At 38.0% G+C, this 20,615-nt stretch overlaps 1 protein-coding gene across 1 annotated transcript in view; it reads right to left on the bottom strand.

The window, feature by feature from the left end:
• cfap20dc (CFAP20 domain containing) overlaps window positions 1-20,615 on the bottom strand; it is a 141,497-nt gene that overhangs the window by 32,378 nt on the left and 88,504 nt on the right. Inside the window, exons 13-14 of the mRNA XM_007895158.2 lie at window positions 11,316-11,717; window positions 1,531-1,749 (exon numbers count right to left, since the gene is read on the bottom strand). Of these exons, the coding sequence (XP_007893349.1) occupies window positions 1,531-1,749; window positions 11,316-11,717 (621 nt within the window). The remainder of the gene's footprint in view (window positions 1-1,530; window positions 1,750-11,315; window positions 11,718-20,615) is intronic.

The following is a 20,615-nucleotide window of genomic DNA, read 5'->3' as shown; positions in this document are numbered from 1 at the left end:
ATCGAACAATGCAGTGCACTCCCAGCACTGTATTGGAGTGTCAACTTTGACTTTGAGAGATTAAAGTCCTAACACAGAGCATGAACCCACAATCTTCTGACTCAGAATTCAGAGTGCTACAAAATGAGCTAGCTTAAGAGAAACCAGCATGTTACTATTTTTCCATACTATAAATGTTATGGAGGTAAGATCTAAATTTGTTGACCTAATTTAAATTAACTATTAAATATTTATTAAGTGAATTTTGCTACATTGTTGCCTTTTGTGCAATTTGCATCTCAAGCACAGTTTACAGAACTTTCTTAGAAGGTACCATTGATTATGCTCCCTGGTGCCTTCTCTCTACTAGTGTTTGTGTAATATTTAAAATCTCTGACAATGTCAACTCCCCACATTCAATAATATCGTTCACAACGTTGCATGTGTTTTTTCAATTATATGGTCTGTAGAATCCGCTGAAACATTTTGCAAATATTCTTAGCATGGAACCATTGCTCCAAACAGACAAGCATTTGTAGTCCCCATGAACATTTGATATCTTTGATGCTGTTGACAATGTATTTTTTTTCCCTATGAATTCAAACATATTGGGCTAATGCACTTATTTGAATGGAAACAAATCCATCCATCTCATTCTCCACACCTATTTATTATTTATTATAAAGGGTTTAAGTTAAATCACCCAAAATAGTTCTCATGAAATTCCTTGCTCTCTTATTAAGAGAAAATACTGTATGTGCAAATACATAGTAATGATTAACAGTTTCCATTTACTTTTCCAGATTACTCTATTTCCACATAACAAGTAGATTTATCCACAAAATTGTAGGCCTACAACAAATACAGAAATTAAATTAACACATTAATTTATCAGGGTAGGTTAACAAACACAATCTCTTTTAAACAAAATACTGCACTGACATTGAGTTGATTTTCTTGGTAGACGGGGTTTAAAGACGTTAATGCATTTACAGAGCAATGCTCAATTGCTACCCGCCTGGGAAAACACCACTTTCCGATCGTCAACGGCATGGATCTCCATCAGTAGAAGTTAAGCCACTCAATCAGAGGTCGGTTGCAATCATCACAGGTTAGCAGCTGAGCAAGCAGGAAATGAGCCTCCTGACCCTTATGAGTTGCTGGCAGTGGTGGGATAATCCAAATTTGCTGAATGGAAAATTGCAACCCAATGGTGCAGAAAACATGAAGGGCATTTTGTACTGACTCTGCAGTGTCCTTTAATGTTAAGTAGATACTATTCACAAAGTTGCATAGATCTTAAAGATCTTTGGTACGTGAGTGCAACCCACTACTCCCATCCCTGTCCACAAGTCAGAGAGCAAGCAAGGCAGAAAATAAAATCTGATTAAATGCTATCTCCCTCAACGTAAGAAGTTGGTAGAGCTCCAAGGAAATTCAATGATGTCAAGGCAAAAAGCAAGAAACTGCTTACTTCCAATGCACAAACCAGGAGGAAACTGCAAATAATATTGAGCATAATTCTCAAAAAGGTGGTTGTTCTATACTCACTGGACCTGTGTGATGGGTGCTCCAGATGCTGGTGTCATCACTGCTCGTGCTGATGCTGTCATCACCATAGACACAGTAGCCAAGCTGAACCGCGTTCAGCTGATTGGACTTCCCGTCATCTTCCAGTTCCTCAAGCTGCTGCCTCCGTAAGCTTGCCAGCATCCGTGCTTCATCAGATTCGCTCATATCTTTCGGCTGATAATTCTGCCAGTTGTATTCCTAATATTAGAAAAACACAGAAAGCCTCAGCAGAGCTAGAATGGTTGATGGTGGATCAATAGTTTAGCACCGCTGTTCATTCTTCAGCACGAACAATGAGAAGAATACAAACCTCCTCTCTTGAACACCCTCTCTTGAACAACCTAAACTAATCATGTTTGTGATCATGGCAGACAAAGCGATCAAACACTTTCTAGATTTGCTTTTTTTATATAATAATAATAATAATCCTTGCATTTGATATAGCGCTTTTCACGTCAGGTGGACGTCCCAAAGCGCTTCACAGAACCACTGTAAAGTGAATTGACTGTATATTTGTGGGCGAACACGACAGCCAATTGCGCACACCAATGTCTCACAAACAGTCATGGATTGAAAATGACCAATTTATTATTGTTTTGGATTTTGGAGGGATTATTATTAGGCGTGTGGAGTAAGGAAACTTGCCCAAGGTTTCGCCCTGACTGGAATTGAACCCAGGTCTCTCGCTTGCAAAGCGAGTGCTCTAACCACTGAGCTACAGGACTCCAAATATAGATATATAGCAAATATATATATATAGCAAAAGTTCATATCATATCAATAAAATCAAATTCCAGTGAATCCTGTTGCAAGGTATGATTTGCATTTTTTTAAAACAACAATATTTCCCTTGCTAGATTCTCTTCATTGTCATGTTTTCTGCAATATACAGGATCCAAAACGCCTACCATTTTATCAATGTCCTTTAGCGATCTGCCAATTGAAAGCAGGTTTCTATGACAATTCCTTCTTCACAAAACATCAGTGGAAAATACAATCACAATCTACATACCAAACTACATCAAATACTATTCTTTGCAACGGACTTATAGGGGAAAGATTTTTTTTAAATCAAAAGAACTTTTCATTTTAGTTATCAAAAGAAATTGTTTCAAAAATGTTTTTTGAAGGAAGAAATGTGACTTTTAATCTCTTCTGAGACTCTGCAGAGACCTGCTATTTTGGGGTTGGAAGCTCACCAGAGAAATCACTCAGCTGACGTCAGCCTAGAGCTCAATCATATGGTGCCTTGTTCCAATTTCGGCTCTGATTCTCATTAATGGGAGGGAGGGGTACTCAGAGATATAGTTCCGTATGAGACGAGTGCAAAGCAGTAACTGGCTGGTGCAGAATTATAAAGCTGCTGATGCCATCTGATCACCATAAAGGATTGAAATGATGCTGATCAGAAAAGACTCTACAAAGCTCTATGTTGACAGATCATGTAACTGAGCAGGTCTCTGGTGAATTGCAGACATAAAATGGCAGGTCATTGTGCCATTGTGAGGTGGTGAGGAGAGATTAAAAGTTTCTCCAACTAGTTACAAAACTCAAAATAGAAAAGTTCTGATAAGCAAATGAGAAGGAATTTTACAAGGAGAATATTCACTTCCTTCCCCCTGCAGACTTTATCTCAGTTTCTCTCTCTCAGCTTCTAATCAAATGCCATATTTTTATTTTCCCATTGTCCCCAATGAATTGTTTCAACATCAAACCCCTTTCATATTGTATGTAGTAATTCCCAACATTGATGCATTGTGTCCATCGTTATTAAATCTGGAGTTTTTTTTATTTCTCCATACTCTCTGTGGGAACTATTTGGTCTTTACTAGTCTTTTGCCCCTGATACCACAGAATGGGATTCAGGAGCTCAATATATAAGCTTGGCATTGCTGCCTAACAATGTGCACATTGGAACACCAACATTTTACTCAACTCCATGTGGTCAAAGCTTCTGGTGGGTTTACCTAAATGTTTTTTCCTTGTTTTGTAAAATATTAATGTCTTAAATTAAATGTCGTTAAATACCACCACCTGTAACCTTCTAACTATACATGGGAAAACAATTATGGGCAACTGAGTTTAATCCATTTTTGGACCTCAAACTCTGGAAAACAAAATATTTGCTTGAATCAAGTTCAGAGGGACTAAGGAGAAAGTAGTTTGGTTCATTGGGATTCAAAGCTTAGATCAGGTCTGCATTCATCTCAAGTCTTCTGTCACCAGTTATACGCTCAGCTATAATTCAGTCTTAAGGGTAGCATGTTACTTTCAATTAAGTGAAGGTCATTTTAAATCAAAGTCAAGTGCAGCTATACTTATTCCCTTTCTTCCAACAGGATGCCATAACTATGCCGAGGTCAAATTCATGCTCAGGGGCATTTTATTGCTTTACTTAAGAGCATTCAAATAAAATAAATGACACAGATGCAAAACCAAATAATGATGCCAGCAATTAAACAGGTGGACTGTTTAAACAACATCAGTCTAGGATTTTTTATATTAATTCGTGAAAGGTACAAGCACAGAGAGGACCTGAGGTCTAAAGACATGTTCCTAAATTTGGAATTTAAATTGATTTATTGATAGAGTATATATCATACTGTGCCCTGAGGTTTTTGGAAATTCACCTGCTTCTGCCCTTCCTTATGGGGAAAAACATCCTCAAAATCCTCACTCTCACACATGAGCCAAAATATTTGATCCCTTTTGCATTAAGAAAATGATTACTTACCCAAATGAGTCACTATCAGATACTTAATCCAGATAGTTTTGACAAAGGATCAGCATTGGGACCATTCTTTTTGATCTATATAAAAACCTGGACTTGGGTATAGGGAATACAATTTCCAAGTTTCCAGATGATACTAAGCTAGGAAAAGTAGTAAATGTTGAAGAGGATAGTAACAGACTGCGAGAAGACATAGACAGACTGGTCAAATGGGCAGACACGTGGCAGATGAAGTTTAATGTCGATAAATGTGAAGTGATGCATTTTAGGAGGAAGAATGAGGAGAGGCAATATAAGCTGATGGTACAATCTTAAAGGGGATGAAGGAACAGAGAGACCTGGGGGTCATATAAGTAAATCTTTGAAGGTGGCAGGACTGGTAGATAAAGCTGTTAAAAAAGCATATGGGATACTAGGCTTTATAAATAGGGGCACAGAATACAAAAGTCAGGAAGCTACGATGAAGTTTTATAAAACACTGGTTAGGCCTCAGCTATAGTACTGCGTTCAGTTCTGAGCCCCACACTTTAGGAAGGATGTCAAAGGCATTGGAGAGGGTGCAAAGGAGATTTACCAGGATGGTACCAGGAATGAGGGACTTCAGTTATGAGGAGAGACTAGAGAAGCTAGGATTATTGTTGGAGCAGAGAAGGTTAAAAGGAGACTTATTCAAAGTTTTCAAAATTATGAGGGGATTTGATAGGGTGAACAAGGAGAAACTGTTTCCACTGGCGAGTGCTGCAATAACATGAGGACACTGATTTAAAATAGTTGTTAAAAGAAACGGAGGGGAGGAAAATTTTTTCACACAGCGAGTTGTTTGGATCTGAAATGCATTGCTTGAAAGGGTGGTGGAAGCTGATTCGATAACTTTTAAGAAGGAAGTAGATAATTATTTGGGGAGGACAAATTTACAGGACTATCGGGAGAGAGAGTCGGAGTGGGATTGATTTGGATAGCTTTTTTCAAAGAACCAACACAGACACTTTGGGCCGAATGGCCTCCTTCTGTGCTGTAAAATTCTATGATCCTATGTGTAATAGGTGCTTTATTTTACTTTATTAAGAAACAAAAATACTCTTTTTAAATGCTTACACTACTGTTTCTGCTGACATACACAGTAAGATGAAATATAAAGAACGATTATCTAGAAAAAAGTGCTATATTACAACCATGAAGTTCCACATACTGTACCTTGGCCCATAGCCATATTACTATGCTGGATTGACTTCAATATCCTCATTCTCACCTACAAATGCCCTCACCTTTCCCTACCTCTGTGACCTTCTCCAACCTAACTCACTCTCCTCCTGCTTATCCCCTCTGCTTGGCAGACTACTGCATGTTTCTCACCCTTCTCACTCATCATCAGCAGTCAAGGCTTCAGCCATCATCGAGGTCAGGCTAATGGGTCTATTGTTACCAGGTATGGTCCTGTCACCTTTCTTGAATAGGTAGAATCATAGAATCATACAGCACAGAAAGAGGCCATTCGGCCTATCGTGTCTGCGCCGGCTCCTAAAAGAGCAATCCAACTCAATCCCATTGGCCTACTTTCTCTCCATAGCCCTGCAATCCTGTCCTCCCCAAATACCCATCTACTTCTCTCTTAAAAGTTGTTATTGAATCGGCTTCCACTACCCTTTCAGGTAATGAATTCCAGATCCGAACAACTCGCTGAGTGAAAAAAGTTTTCCTAACCTCCCTTCTGTTTCTTTTAACAGCTATCTTAAATCGGTGTCCTCGGGTTACTGACCCACATGCCAGTGGAAACAGTTTTTCCCGGTTCAACCTATCAAATCCTCTCATGATCTTGAAAACCTCTATTAAATCCTCTTCTCTGCTCGAGGAGAATAATCCTAGTTTCGCTAACCTCTCCTCATAACTAAGGTCCTTCATTCCTGGTACTATCCTGGTAAACCTCCTTTGCACCCTCTCCAATGCCCTAACATCTTTCCTAAAGTGCAGTGCCCAGAACTGAACACAGTACTCCAACTGAGGCCTAACCAGCATTTTATAAATATTCAACATAACCTCCTGACTTTTGAATTCTATAGCCCTATTTGAATTCTACGCCACTATGTATCCAGTATGCTTTTTTAACAGCTTTCTACCTGTCCTGCCATCTTCAGAGATTTGCTTATGTGGATCCCCAGGTCTCTCTGTTCATTTACCCCCTTAAGATTGTACCATCAGCTTATATTGCCTCTCCTCATTCTTCCTACCAAAATGCAACACTTCGCATTTCTCCACATTAAACCTCATCTGCCACGTTTCTGCCCATTTTACCAATCTATCTAAGTCCTCTTTGAGTCTGTTGCTATCCTCCTCACCATTTACTACTTTTCCTAGCTTAGTATCAGCTGCAAACTTGGAAATTGTGCTCCCTATATCCAGGTCCAGATCATTAATATAGATCAGAAAGAACAGTGGTCCCAATACCGACCCCTGAGGGACACCAGTACACACCTCCCTCCAGTCAGAAAAGCAACCGTTTACTACCACTCTCTGCTCTCTGTCTCCAAGCCAGTTCTGGATCCATGTTGCCACAGTCCCTTTAATACCGTGGGCTTCTATTTTGTTTATAAGTCTCTTATGTGGCACTTTGCCAAATGCCTTTTGAAAATCTAGATAAACTACATCTACTGCACTACCTTCATCCACCCTCTCAGTCACTTCATCAAAAAATTCTATTAGGTTTGTCAGACACGATCTGCCTTTAACAAATCTGTGTTGACTGTCCTTTATTGAACTATATTTTTCTAAGTGAGAATTTATATTGACCCAGATTACACAACATTTTCTTGTTTCCAGTCTATTGGAATCTCACCAGTGGTGATTGGCTCCTTCATAGCTCCTTCAGTGCTACACAAATCTCCTGCCTTGTCTGCTTATGTGCCCTGGGGTACTGTTCATCTATTTATGAAAAGGGTTATATCAATGCAAGTTCCTACACTAGACTTTAACTGCATCTTAACTAACACCTACATTATACATACATTTGATATTTCTGTCCTCGCCTTGCTGGTTCAAAATCACCATTTGTCTGGTAGACAAAAAACATGCCTGCCTTCGATCCACCTCACATTTTCTATTTCTTTGTTGAACTGTGATTTAATGCTCTTTTAGAGCAATGTTCAAATGTGTTTACTGCAGGGTTGATTAAACACTAGCTGTGATGACACACACACAAATGACCATTTTTTTTTGTGTCTGGCACGATCCTCGCTCTGATGGCAACAAAGATAGGATTGGACATTTCGGGAAGTAAGACAAAGTAACAGTTCTGATAATAAAATTGAAAGCATTTCTCTGTGAGAAATTCTTGTTATCAGAAATGACCATTTTAAATTCCTATTTGTTCTACATTTGCAGATGAATATTAATCTACCCGGTGAATGGGAATGTTCTATAATATGCTTAGTTCAGAATCTATCAATCATAACTTATTTCTCACATTTCTGGGTCAAGATGGCAAATTGTGCTCGATTCAATAATCTGCCTATTAGAATATATCAAACACAGTAAACTTTATGCTTTCAGATTCCCCAAAAGGCAAGCTTCTGCGAATCTGCAGCAAAGCAATCTGCTGTTCACCAGAATGGCCTAGCCACTCTATTAAGGTTTGAAGTTTTAGATTTCAGAAGATATATTAGAATATTTTATCTGGCTTTGACACTTTGACTAAGAAGAGACTTTCAGCTTTCAGATAACACACCGTCTACAGAACAGAGAGCTTTTAAAAGACATTGTACTTTTTAAATGAATTTCAACAAAATCTACAGAAATGGAACTGCAGTCCAGAAAGCTCATTTGATTTCCTCAAAATTCAATCTCCTCTTTTTGAGTTATTAAATTTATCAAATCTGGAAATTGTGATTTTTACATTCTAAAACCATAATGGGGTTGGAGGGGTGAGGGGTGGGAGAAGAGAGATAGCAACTTTTACTTTTAGGAAATATTTTATTTCAGTTACACACTGCAAATCCTTCCCCCTCTCCCCCACCTCCAAAAATGTGTAACAACATTCCTCTGGTTTATGTGAAGTGCGGTACTATTTTGAATACTATTCATTTGCAAAAATTACTAATCAGACCGAACCCAATTCAGCACAAACTTTCCCAATGCTCCAGGTAATAGCCTTGACACTACATTTCACTTTAGTTTCATTATGCTGAGAATTGCAGCTTGTACGATTTACCAAGACAGGCATTACATGCAGGCCTGCACCTTTCTTAAATACAATTTAAATTTAATTTCCATGCCTGACCCTACAGAAATCATTGTCTGGACAGTTATTAATGTACTCCCTAGATATCTCATTTATAATGTAGTTTCATTAAATGCTGGTAATATGTCATTTAGAGTTTTTCAGTTGATTGGCACCCTTATAGTTCATCCTATTTTTTCATATTATTAGTGTTCAATTCAGGGGATAGATACAGAGAGATCTACACATACACACACAGCACACACAGACAAAGAAACCGAAGTAAGCCAAACACGCAGATAGAAAGTGAGAGACATATACAAGGAAAAGAGAGACACAGAGAAAGATGGGACAGGCTAGGAGAAACACAAGCAGACAGAGAGAGACTGACAACTATTACTGGCATGAAGTGAAAGAGGCACAAGTGGATAGAGAGGGAAGAGAAATACAGAGAGAGTGTGAAATATATAAACAAACACATACACAAGCAAAGAGACATGTTTTACATTATTCATAGGTACAAAAAAATCTGTTTTACTTCTGTCAGAACAGATGCTAATACATCTTACAAAATGCTTTGATATTGAAGAACCATTCAACCCATCCAGCTCACTCTGTCATCAAATTGCTGTCTCAATCTACTGGTTTCCCCTTTGAATCCTTCAAGTGTGTGTTTATTTACTCCATTAGGTGGCAGTCTATTCCATAAATCAATTGCCATGAGCGCGTTATTCCTAAAGAGAAAAGAAAGTCGTAGGGAAGCATTATCTGTCACAACTGTTCCATCCATATATGTATCATTTTCAAACACTGATAGGAAGAATACTTGAACCAAACAAACTGCTCCAGATTTTTCTCTCTGCCTTTAGGTTTAGCTTCTGGCATCTTGCTTCTTTCACTGTGTCTTCTGGCCAGTGTCAGACCACACATCTTTCTACATCTCCATCAATCTATTGCTTTTATTTATTTTATTACACAGACCCACCCAATCTAAAACTATATACTTCATTTTGTAATCGTATTTGCCGTTTTGGTCCGCAAATATTAAATCATATGTATAATTGATCTGCCGAGTTCCTACTAATGATTGGTTATTTCTTGCCAGCTATTGATGCCTGTTCTTCAGTGAAATTTAATTTCAGAAACATACAAAGGATTTGTCCACAGTGGATCAATGCATCAACTGGAAAAAATCAAGACTAAGGCCAACAATAGCAGCATTGAGTAATTGGACTTAAATTACCAGTAAATATTATTCAGAAAATACAATATAATTTACAATACAATATAATTTAAAATACATTTATATAGCGACTTTCATGTTGAGAGGACGTCTCAAAGCGCTTAAAGTGATAGATAACACACGATAGTGCTTCACAATTTTTATTTTGGTATCTGATAGATGTGGAAACCCATGCTTAAGTGTATCCATTTACACATGAAAAAATTCCCATGTCTGGAATGAAATGCACACTCTCATCCTGGAGAGCCACATCCTTTGGAGAATATTAAGTGTAGGTTGGCGAGAGCCAGAGCTTGGGGTCTCCAGAGTGTACATTGGTGTGCTGCTGAACCGTAACCAGTAGTATGACCCTAAGTGATTAAAATTAAGTGAATTTTGAAAATTGAACCTTTGAATTCTTCAACTTTTTTCTATTATTAATTGAATTGACTTTTTTAAAAAAAAGAAAGGAACTTGGTGTAAATGTGCGGTTGAAACATCTTTTTGGTGACAACACTTTATTCAAATTGACAGAAACTGATAAGTGAACTTTTTTTTCCCATATGCAGGTTGTTTAAGACAAACAGACATTTCTTGTATAAAGTGGATAAAGTGCCTATAGCACAGAATGGTCTACAAATTGGCAGAAAGAGAAAAAAAACTTTGCAAAACTCGTCCTTGGAAAATGAAGCATGTTTGATAGATTCTATAATACAGATTTATATGACCTGTGGAAGAATCAAATGATATATTCTTATTCTGTTTTCTCATGTACCTCTAGCAGAAAAGTGTCATGCACCTCAGTGGTGAAACAAAATGTCTCATTGGCACTCAAGGAAATTCTCTAATCTGAGTGGGGGAGAGATTCTATTCAAGTCCATTTTACAAATACAGAATTTGGCAAATTCTTAAATCCACTCTTAATTTTGAAGCCGCTTTTCTTTAAGTTTAAGAACAACCAAAAAACTTCAAAGTTAAGACTGTACTCAACAATTTGCCAAATTCTAGTTAGCAATAATAATCCTTGCATTTGATATAGCGCCTTATCACATCTTCTAGACGTCTCAAAGTGCTTCACGGAATATGCTGTAAAGTGAATTAACTGTATATTTTGCAGGCAAAACGCAGCAGCCAATTGTGCACAGCAGTGACCCACAAACAGTCGTGGATTGAGTGACCAAATTATTATTATAATTTTTTTAGGGATTATTATCCCCGGAAAAGCAATCTGCTAATCAACTAACAACCGGGTTCCTATTTACTGCTAGGTAAACAGAGGCATGTGGAGTAAGGAAACTTGCCTAACGTTTCACCCAGCTGGGAATCAAACCCAAGTCTCTTGCTTGCAAGGTGAGTGCTCTAATCACTGAGCTACAGGACCCTGAAATGCTCTGTAAATAGTCAATCTAGATCCAGGTAGAATTTCTCCCTAAAGAAGGCAAATAGTTGTAGCGTCACTGAGGAAGCTTTAACTTGTATTCAATCGATATTATCACAGGCATTAGTGTGCTTGTTGTTAACATTGTTTAGGAAAATCCCCAGTTTACTAAACTGTAACACAGTTAGGAAGAATGAAAAACTTTTGATTCATTGAAACTTACAGATTTTTCTGAGGTAAGCCTTGGATCCTCCTTCGGGATTTCTTTTAACGATTTCTTGACCACTGATGTTCTGGAGTGGTTCATCTGACCTTTTATCTTTGCCACACTTGTTGCCACTGTGTCTGAAACTTTTTGTCTAGCAGGGGATCTGCTGCGCATTGGAGTAATGCTGCTCCGAAATCTTTCTGGGTCTGTTTTGATCAGTACAGGAGTAGGGATTCTTTTCAATTCTCGTTCTGCTGAAGAAGCTTTTACGGTTCCTCCAGAGGATCCTGACCCCGAACTCTGGGATTCTTTCTTGGAGTTGCTTACTAAACCGAAATTGAGCACCCAGGCTTCAGAGTTTGTGAGACTCATTCTGGCACTTGAAGGCTGTCTGACAGTTCTAATCTGTAAATCATTCTTGGAGTTTGTTTGGAGAGAGGAGAATTCGGTTATTAAAATATAAACCAACATTGAAAAATGCTGCATTAAACTCTGAATTTCAACTTCTGCAAAATAAAGAGCTACTGAATGAAGCTTCCATAAAGTTCATACAACAGATCTGTCACATCGAGAAGTCCACAGACCTGCGGAAGTGCTGGATAAAGTTTTACTGTTGATATTCTGTACTGATCTTTTGCTCAGTGCAGAATCCTAGGTCTCAATAGTTCTTGTGTTCCTGGTATACGCCCAGAAGTTTAGTTTAAGAATGAGAAGTCTAAACAGTATTGGTCTTGTCAGGATTCTGCAGAGGACTAACATCCTGGTCACATCTCTTCAATGTTAGAGAATGACTCGAGCTTCACTACCCTTTCAGGCAGATCATTCCAAATTTGAACAACTCGCTGAGTGAAAAAAATTCTTCTAACCTCCCCTCTGCTTCTTTTGGTAGATATCTTAAGACTGTGACCACGGGTCACAGACACACCTACCAGCGGAAACAGCTTTTCCCTATCTAGCCTGTTGAAACCTTTCATGATCTTGAAGACCTCTATCAGGTCCCCGGGTAACCTTCTCTGCTCTAATGGGAAAAGTCCTAACTTCTCCAGCCTGTCCTCATAGCTAAGGTTCCTCATTCCTGGTATCATTCTCGTGAATCTCCTCTGCAACCTTTCCAGTGCCTTAATGTCCTTCCTGAAGTAAAGTGCCCAGAACTGGACGCAGTACTCCAGCTGAGGCCTAACCAATGTTTTGCATGAATGTATCCAGTTCAGAAAACCTAACTACATTAGTCCTTTATAGGCTGCTGGCAATATATCACAAGATCTATCCATAATTTTGACATAATAATAAAAATGCAATTTTGCCTTGGCGCCTTCAAGGAAGACATCCACAGTCTATATGGATCCTCACGTAGCTGTCTGCTTCAAGATTTCAACATATGATTTCAACTTGAAGTGGCACAGCATATTCAGCTGTTCAGTGCAGAATTAAATTTTTGGTGAATTTCTCTGACATTTTTCTATGTCGTTGCATAGCATCAAATTAAATGATGCCATTAGAATTCCATGCAGGTTTCAGGATAAAATATGATTCCCTGAAGCCATCATTAATGAAATCAGACGCTTTTGTGGCATCACAAATGATCTCCCAGTTATCCAGCTCAGCAATGCTTCTGTTAACAACTTCCTATTTTCAGAATAGATATTCAAGCTGCGTGACCCCACTGCATTTTTTTGAAAATCGATCTACACGCCAAAATGCAGAAATTGCGTTTTTAATCCATTTCGTTTTTGAGGTATTAAAATGGACAGCTTGCTAAATCAAATTTAAAGCGATTGCTTTTGTTTCCAGTGAGTGAGCTACACCAAAAAATAAAATTAAAAATTCACACATTAAAAGACTTCTTCTGCAATCCCATGGGAGCAGACCAAGGTTGCTGCAGGGGTCAGCGGTTTCAAAGAAAATAAAGCTCTTTCTATGAAAGATCTTCTAATTGCTTTCAGCAGTTATTTTGATTTTTAAAATAGTCAGACTTTGGTTTTAAAAAGTAAAAACAATTGGCTGGTCTTACGGACTATTTTGTGCACAGCAGTAGTATCAGCTGAAGGTTTTCTTTTCAACGTTCATTTCAAAGGGACAGCCCACAGCGTTATCTCTTTCATCATATCTAACCATGCTGCCATTCAGTTTAGAATGTGCCTTATTATTTTCTCCCTTTATCCCCTTCTTCTTCTCTTGGAGGTACTCATTTATACGGGGTTAAGCTTACGTGAATACCGTTAACCCTCACATAGACAGCACTTTGTTCAAGTGATCATTCTAATTGTGCAACCGAAACAATAAGTATTAGGTTATTTGACTGTGGACAATTTTCTTTTCATCCAAAGGCCACACTCTCAGAGAGGTCATCGAATGATGTGGATGGAGTTCTGGCTGATATATCACCCCCAACCCCTCCAATCCAGAGGCACTGAAGCCAAATGTAGTACCCCAACTGCTGCCCTGTCTGAAATCAGTTAACTCAACAGTGATCGTAATTAACTCTTCTTGGCTCCATGCTGGTCGGCAGCATATAAATGTAACACTTAACAGTACAATGAAGTTCAAGACGTCTTTTTCAAATCGGTAGATTATCAGGGAAATACATCAAAATCACCCTAGAGGATCGGCTGGTTGAAAGGTCACAGTTACAATCACTTTTTGTTTCTGCCCAGGCTGTTTGGTACATAACAAATGTGTCTCCTATGACACAGTTTCATTTTCATTTGTTGTATACATCCAGAAAGCATCTGTCTCAGCATTAAGTTAAAAAGCAGAAATGGACCAAGAGATTGAACCATCTTTCATATACACTGCCTAAAAATGCACAGTCACTACCCTTTAGAGTATATCCTGTGAAGCGCTGTGAGAAGTTTTGGTTACATGTTAAGGTACCAGAATCATAGAATCACAGAATTATGCAGCACAGAAGGAGGGAATTCAGCCCATCGTGTCCATATAGGGTCCTTGAAAGAGCTGCTCAAATTAGTCCCACTCCCCTGCTCTCTCCTCATAGCCCTGCAAATTTGTCCTTCCCAAATATCTATCTACTTCTCTCTTGAAAGTTGTTATCAAATCAGCTTCCATCACTCTTTCAGGCAATGTATTCCAGCTCCGAACAACTTGCTGTGAAAATTTTTAAATCTGTGTCCTCTGTTCACTGTATCGAATCCCCTCATAATATTGAAAACCTCTATTAAATCTCCTCTTAACTGTCTCTGCTCCAAAGAAAAAAATCCTAGCTTCTCCAGCCTCTCCTCATAACTGAAGTCCCTCATTCCTGGTACCATCCTGGTACCAGGATCCTTTGCTCCAAGTGTGGTGCCCAGAACTGAACACAATCTCTAGCTGAGATCTAACCAGTGTTTTATAAAGGTTCATCATAACTTCCTGACTTTTGTATTCTATTCCACTATTTATAGAGCTGAGTATCCTGTATGTGTTTTTAACAGCTTTATCTACCTGTCCTGCCACCTTCAAAGATTTGCTTATGTGAAACCCCAGGTACCATAACAAATGCAAGGATTATTATTATTAAACCGAACCTTAACACAGGCAAAGTTGCTAATTCTGTTATTAAGGGTTTGTCAGACGCAGAAGCATTGCAAGTTGGATCCTCAATAGAAAACTTTCTGTTATTTCATTCTGTAGCTGGTTTTCATTGTAGTAGCTAAATGATGTGTCTCTGTGAACTGGTTTTCCTGACCAAGACAAACTGGAAGTATCCTACCCTGGCCCTTGGTGAAATCAGGAGAGTTGAATAAAGGGCTTGTTCTGATCATACTCTTATTTTGGGGAACTGGTTGTAATGCAGCTATTTCTCATTAATATAGTGACCACTAAATTATTCTTGCATAAAGTTGGAAAGCGAATTACTGCCCAAAGCATTGATCAATTTTACTTGATTACATGTTTTGTAACATTTGAATTCTGAAGCTGGAAATTATTTCTCAAAGGAACTGGTTGTCTTAACACTGAACAATGCGCTATAATAGATGATGCAAATAAACACTTGGGTAAAGATATAAAAGCCTTTGGTCTTTACTGAACTATTATTCAAAAACACCATGCCATGTTCAATATGGAAGGGTCATTCAGTAGTCACAAAAAATGAATATTTACTATTTAAAATTACATACCTCTCTGAATCTTTTAAAAACTCTACAAAGTTAATGTAAATAAATCATTGAGTTTCCAATTATTATACCAATCTTGGTACAGGATGCAAATAAAGATGTGCACTGTATAGGCACCTCTCAAGTTAGGTATTTAGTGAAGCATGATCCTGGAGAAATGCAAGAATTCTCAATTTTGTATGCCAAATCTCATCTGCCAGTGATCAATTGTTGAAACCCAAATTTCTGTGAGTGGTGTCACATCATCAGTGCTAATCACATGCTCTACTTTAAGCAGAAACAGTGAGAAAATTTAAAAAAAGAGGAATAAGGAAAAGAGTATACAAATGTAAATACATATAAGAGGCAAAGGTGGTGGAAAACCCATATTATTTTGGTTTGAGCCAATCATAAAATAACACTGCAGTCATTTTCTTCATCGCTTCTACATTGTTGCTCTCCACTATGACAAACCTATTAATACAAATGGCATAAGATTGGTGGTTTGCATTCTGCCAAATACTCTGTCGTTTATTTATTGAGTATCAGTGTTACAACACTAGCTAAGGCTTATACACACTTAATAATAATAATCCTTGCATTTGATATAGCGCTTTTCACGTCGGGAGGACGTCCCAAAGCGCTTCACAGAACATACTGTAAAGTGAATTGACTGTATATTTGTGGGCGAACGCGGCAGACAATTGCGCACAGCAATGTCCCACAAACAGTCATATGGATTGAAAATGACCAATTTTATTATTGTTTTTTTTTTTGGAGGGATTATTATTAGGCGTGTGGAGTAAGGAAACTTGCCCAAGGTTTTGCCCTGCCTGGAATTGAACTCAGGTCTCTCACTTGCAAAGCGAGTGCTCTAACCACTGAACTACAGGACTCCACTTGACTTGAACTATTACACTTAAGGTGAAGCAGGTAGCTATTGGCCATTGGATGATTCAAGAGCAAAACAGCCACGCTAATCAATAAAGAGGAGGAGGAAATAGGGCCATTAAAATAGACCAGATGGAAAAAATGTGGGCAGTTGGACAAGAGGTGCCATACTAAAGTGGCTCCAGTTCATTTTGATAATTAGCAGGAGTTTGGGGCTAATCGTGAGCTTACCCAATTCCAATCATCTCCTCTCCTCAATGTAAACCTATAAACCTCCTGCCAAGTTAATGAGGAATTATTGAAATAGTGCTGAGAATGGTCCATATATACCAATTTTGAAAGCTATCACTCAAAGAGTGAAATTAAAATACAAAACTAAAATCTTGCAAGAACAATAGTGATATTGTTATAAAACATTTCAGGAACTCAAACTTGTATATAAACGCAAGTTGTTGTCGGAAATGACCATGTGTCTATGCTGCATGTGTATAAGGAAGCTACCTTTGCTAGCCCTGAAGAAAATAAAGATGCTGCAGCACTTGGCAGTGAGGTGATCATTAATACAAACCCTGGAAACTCAGTCGCAACTGATGAATACTACTGAAATTAAAGGTCATGAGATAGTCACATATTGTAACAACTTACAGGCTTTTTTGGGGGGGGTGGGTGTGGCTGCAAGTCAGGAAAGAGTATCACATGCATTTCTTAATAGATTTCTATTGTGTACTTTTTTCAAATTAAAAAAGACAACCAAAATATTTTTAAAGATTGTGATTGTGGAACATTCTTAAACTTACCCCTAATTTGGAAGGCATTTTTCAGCATTTCTTAAAAACAAGCAGCTTCCAAATTAAGACTGACGTTAAGAATTTGCCCACAGCATCTGCAGTATCTCACTCTTAAGTCAAAAGGATCCTACTGGCTAAGCTTGGGTGGAATTTCAGGCCTTGTACAGATTAACAGGATAAATGTTTTCAAGACAGATTGCTTTTCTACAAAATTGGATGTCACCCAGACTAGTTGGTAGCATTCTGGACTCTGAGTCAGAGAAGGCTGTGGGTTCACACTCTCCACATTGGGACTTTGAACTCACACTCTAGGCTGATACTCAAAGCAGGGCTGGTATATTGTGGTATATCGTTGGAGATGCTGTCTTTCAGATGAGGCATTAAACAAACACTCCATCTGCCTGTTCATGTGTACATTAAAGATCCCATTATTCGTAAAGAGAAGGGAGTTTCTCCTGGTGTCCTGGGCCAACAATCTACTGAAAACTAAAATTGGGTCATTCACTTCTTCACTTGGGGGATATTGTGTAAAAATGGGCTGCAACATTTTCCAACAGAATACAGTCACTTACTTCACAGTAAATCTTGTGAAAAGCTTTGAGATGTCCTCCCAAAGGTACTATATCAAGTGCAAGAATTTTTTTTATTATAAATCCCCGCCATATATACTTACAGGTAAAATTTATACATCTCATAATTTGTTGCTTGCCGTAATAATTTTTACCTCTTCCAACATTTAAAATTATAATTTTTTTATCATTCAATTTGTTTCCATCAAAATAGTATTTAATGAGCCTCAAATGAGCCTCAAATGGTACAATGAAAATGCAACAGCCTGTATCCAATGTATAACTGCTTAAGTGAAACATAAAATGATGACTTCATTGAATGAAATAATATTGTAATAAGTGTAACCATTTAACATTTTTATAAGATATATAATTTTTGTTGACATTTATTTCTGGGTGTGATTAATCTCATGTAATGGGTGTGTCTTCTGTTATATTGTATCCAAATTATTGTTTTTTCAAGGTTTTTCCTTTCTATTTTCTTCCATTGCCCCTCCTACATTTAAAAACAATCCTCACAATCTCTTTTTGCTCACCTCTGTCATTGGCAATAATGACACTTAAATGACATTTAAAATATCAGCAAGGAATGCTGAAAATAACCAGCAGGTCAATAAGTACTTAAAAGGGCCAGATAGGTTAACATTTCATGTGCAAGTAACCCTTCAAGACAAATTGGATTTTGATAAAGGCATCATTCCTGAAACATTGACCTAGCTTTCTCTTTTGGATGGTGAGCAATGTTCTATTTCCAGCATTTCTTGATTTTATTTCACATTTCCAAAGTTCAGAGTTTTGTTATCTCCAGACCTCATTGGGTAGCTGGGAAATAAAGCTGTATGGCCAATGTCCCTTCCATAGAATCTTCCTTAATGCATTTGGCAAAGCACTTCTCCTCCATTTGATGCTGGTTTGACAATCTGCCCCAACACCTGCCCCAGGAGAACATTCAATGCAAATACTATAATAGTGGAAGCTAAAACTACATGTCTCCCGACTCTGCTAACTTTAAGGGTAGTATATGAAATGTACTCTCAACACATATTCTTGTGGATGTCATGTGATAGCTTGAAACTGCCTTTGGTTCAGATCAACTCCATGCAGGCAACTGCATTCAGGGGCCATGTGAATGGATAATGTAAGAAGTGGGAAGTTATCTTTAGTAGTGTTTGCAAATTGCAATTTAAGGCATTGAGCAGAATAAGGTACCTTTTGTCTATATTTAGATTACGCTATCCTTAGGAATGCTAACTGGTAACAGTGAGTAACAGAAGTTCAAAATAAATTTATTTTTACCCAGTACTGACATCTGTACCTTTATGTTCACACATAAATGGATGCCAGCGAGGAATTAAAGAAAATCAATACATTATTTTACTACGTCACATTACTGGATCTGATACTTATATTTTACCTCATATCTGTTTGTTTTTTTCTTGCTGGACTTTTCAAGTAACAGGCAGCATTGCTTCCTCTTTGCTCCCATTTATTTATATTTATTCCATTTAATATTTCTTTATTGTATCTTTACTAATAATTAATTTACTGCATACGAGCCATCTGTAGTGTCCATCTGTGAGTAATCGAAACATCTCAAAGTGCTTCAGAGGATTTACTGTAAAGTGTAGTGTCTGTGTAGAAGAATGTGATAGCAACTTGCACGCAGCAAAGTCCCACAAACAGCCATGAAGTGAATGACTAATTTTATTTTGGGGATTGTTGTGTAGAACACGGATTGTTGGGAATAAACTCCCTTCTCCTCTTGAATTGTGCGATTGGATCTTTAGCGTCCACCCAAATTGGCAAATGGGACCTCAGTTTCATGACTCGTTCGAAGGACAGCATCTCTGACAATGCAACATTCTTCCAGCAATGCAGTGGAGTGTCAGTGTTAAGACTACGAGCTTAAAGCCCAGCTGTGGGTCTTGAACCCATGATCTTCTGACTGAAAAGATGAGAGTGATACCAACTGAGCAAGGCTGAAACCTAAATCAATCTGGCAACGACATTTAAGGAAACAAAATATTTTGAATTTAAACAAAGTAGCACTACTAAGAATAATGCAAATGGAAAGAAATATGGAATTTATAGGTATCCATCTGTGAGTAATGAGGCCGTAATTTAATTGAGGGGATCATACGCACTCTCATGGTTTATGCATGTCAACTGAATCCAGAGATTAAAGTGCAGCTCTTTACTCACACTCTATCATCCATTATTTTTTGCATTGCATATTACAGTCTCAACAGAACGGAAACTGTGCTAATGAGGGTTAAAAGTACCGCTGAAATGACATTGACTAAAGACTGTGAGGGGCATTTTTGATTTTGCTGTAGCATAATACTGGCATGAGTTTCACAAGAGGATATAGAGAATCCTTTGGATGTTGCAAAGCAAAATTACAGGGAAATGAAAGGTCTAGTATATATGGCATATAGAATTAGGATAGGAAGTAATACAACTATAAATTAGTCCAGGGAATCAGATGTTGTTGTAAAATGTAAGTGCAAGGCTGGATTGGTTTGTGAACATTCTTTGAAAGATGAGATTAAATTATAGTCTTATTATTTGCTTCCCACTGTCTCTAATTTCTCATGCTTATGATGATGTCAATAACATGAAACAATGCTAATAGAAGTCAAATGCAATGCTGAAATTACAGGGATTGGCGTTTATGTGAGGCCACTGTGCTGCTATCACCACAGAATGATCCTGTCACTTGGATCAAACAGCTGAAATATGAGAATTATTTTGTAAAGTTTTTCTGTTTTTTCTTTAATCCATCGTCTTCCCTTGTGCTTTCCTGAAGACATTGACTCTGGGATTATAGTTTCACAAACACTGCCAAATATTCCCTACGTTGCTCTTAACAGCACTCCTCCTGTATGAGAGATGACACAGGAGTTTACGAAGGGCATCACAGCTTTTCCTCAGCCAATGTCAAAATATACTTGCCAGCGGAGATTATTGGAC

This window comes from Callorhinchus milii, unplaced genomic scaffold, assembly GCF_018977255.1.
Source record: "Callorhinchus milii isolate IMCB2004 unplaced genomic scaffold, IMCB_Cmil_1.0 Scaffold12, whole genome shotgun sequence".
NCBI lineage: Eukaryota > Metazoa > Chordata > Chondrichthyes > Chimaeriformes > Callorhinchidae > Callorhinchus > Callorhinchus milii.
The sequence above is the reverse complement of the archived record's forward strand: the minus strand, read 5'-3'. Positions and strand labels throughout refer to the sequence as shown.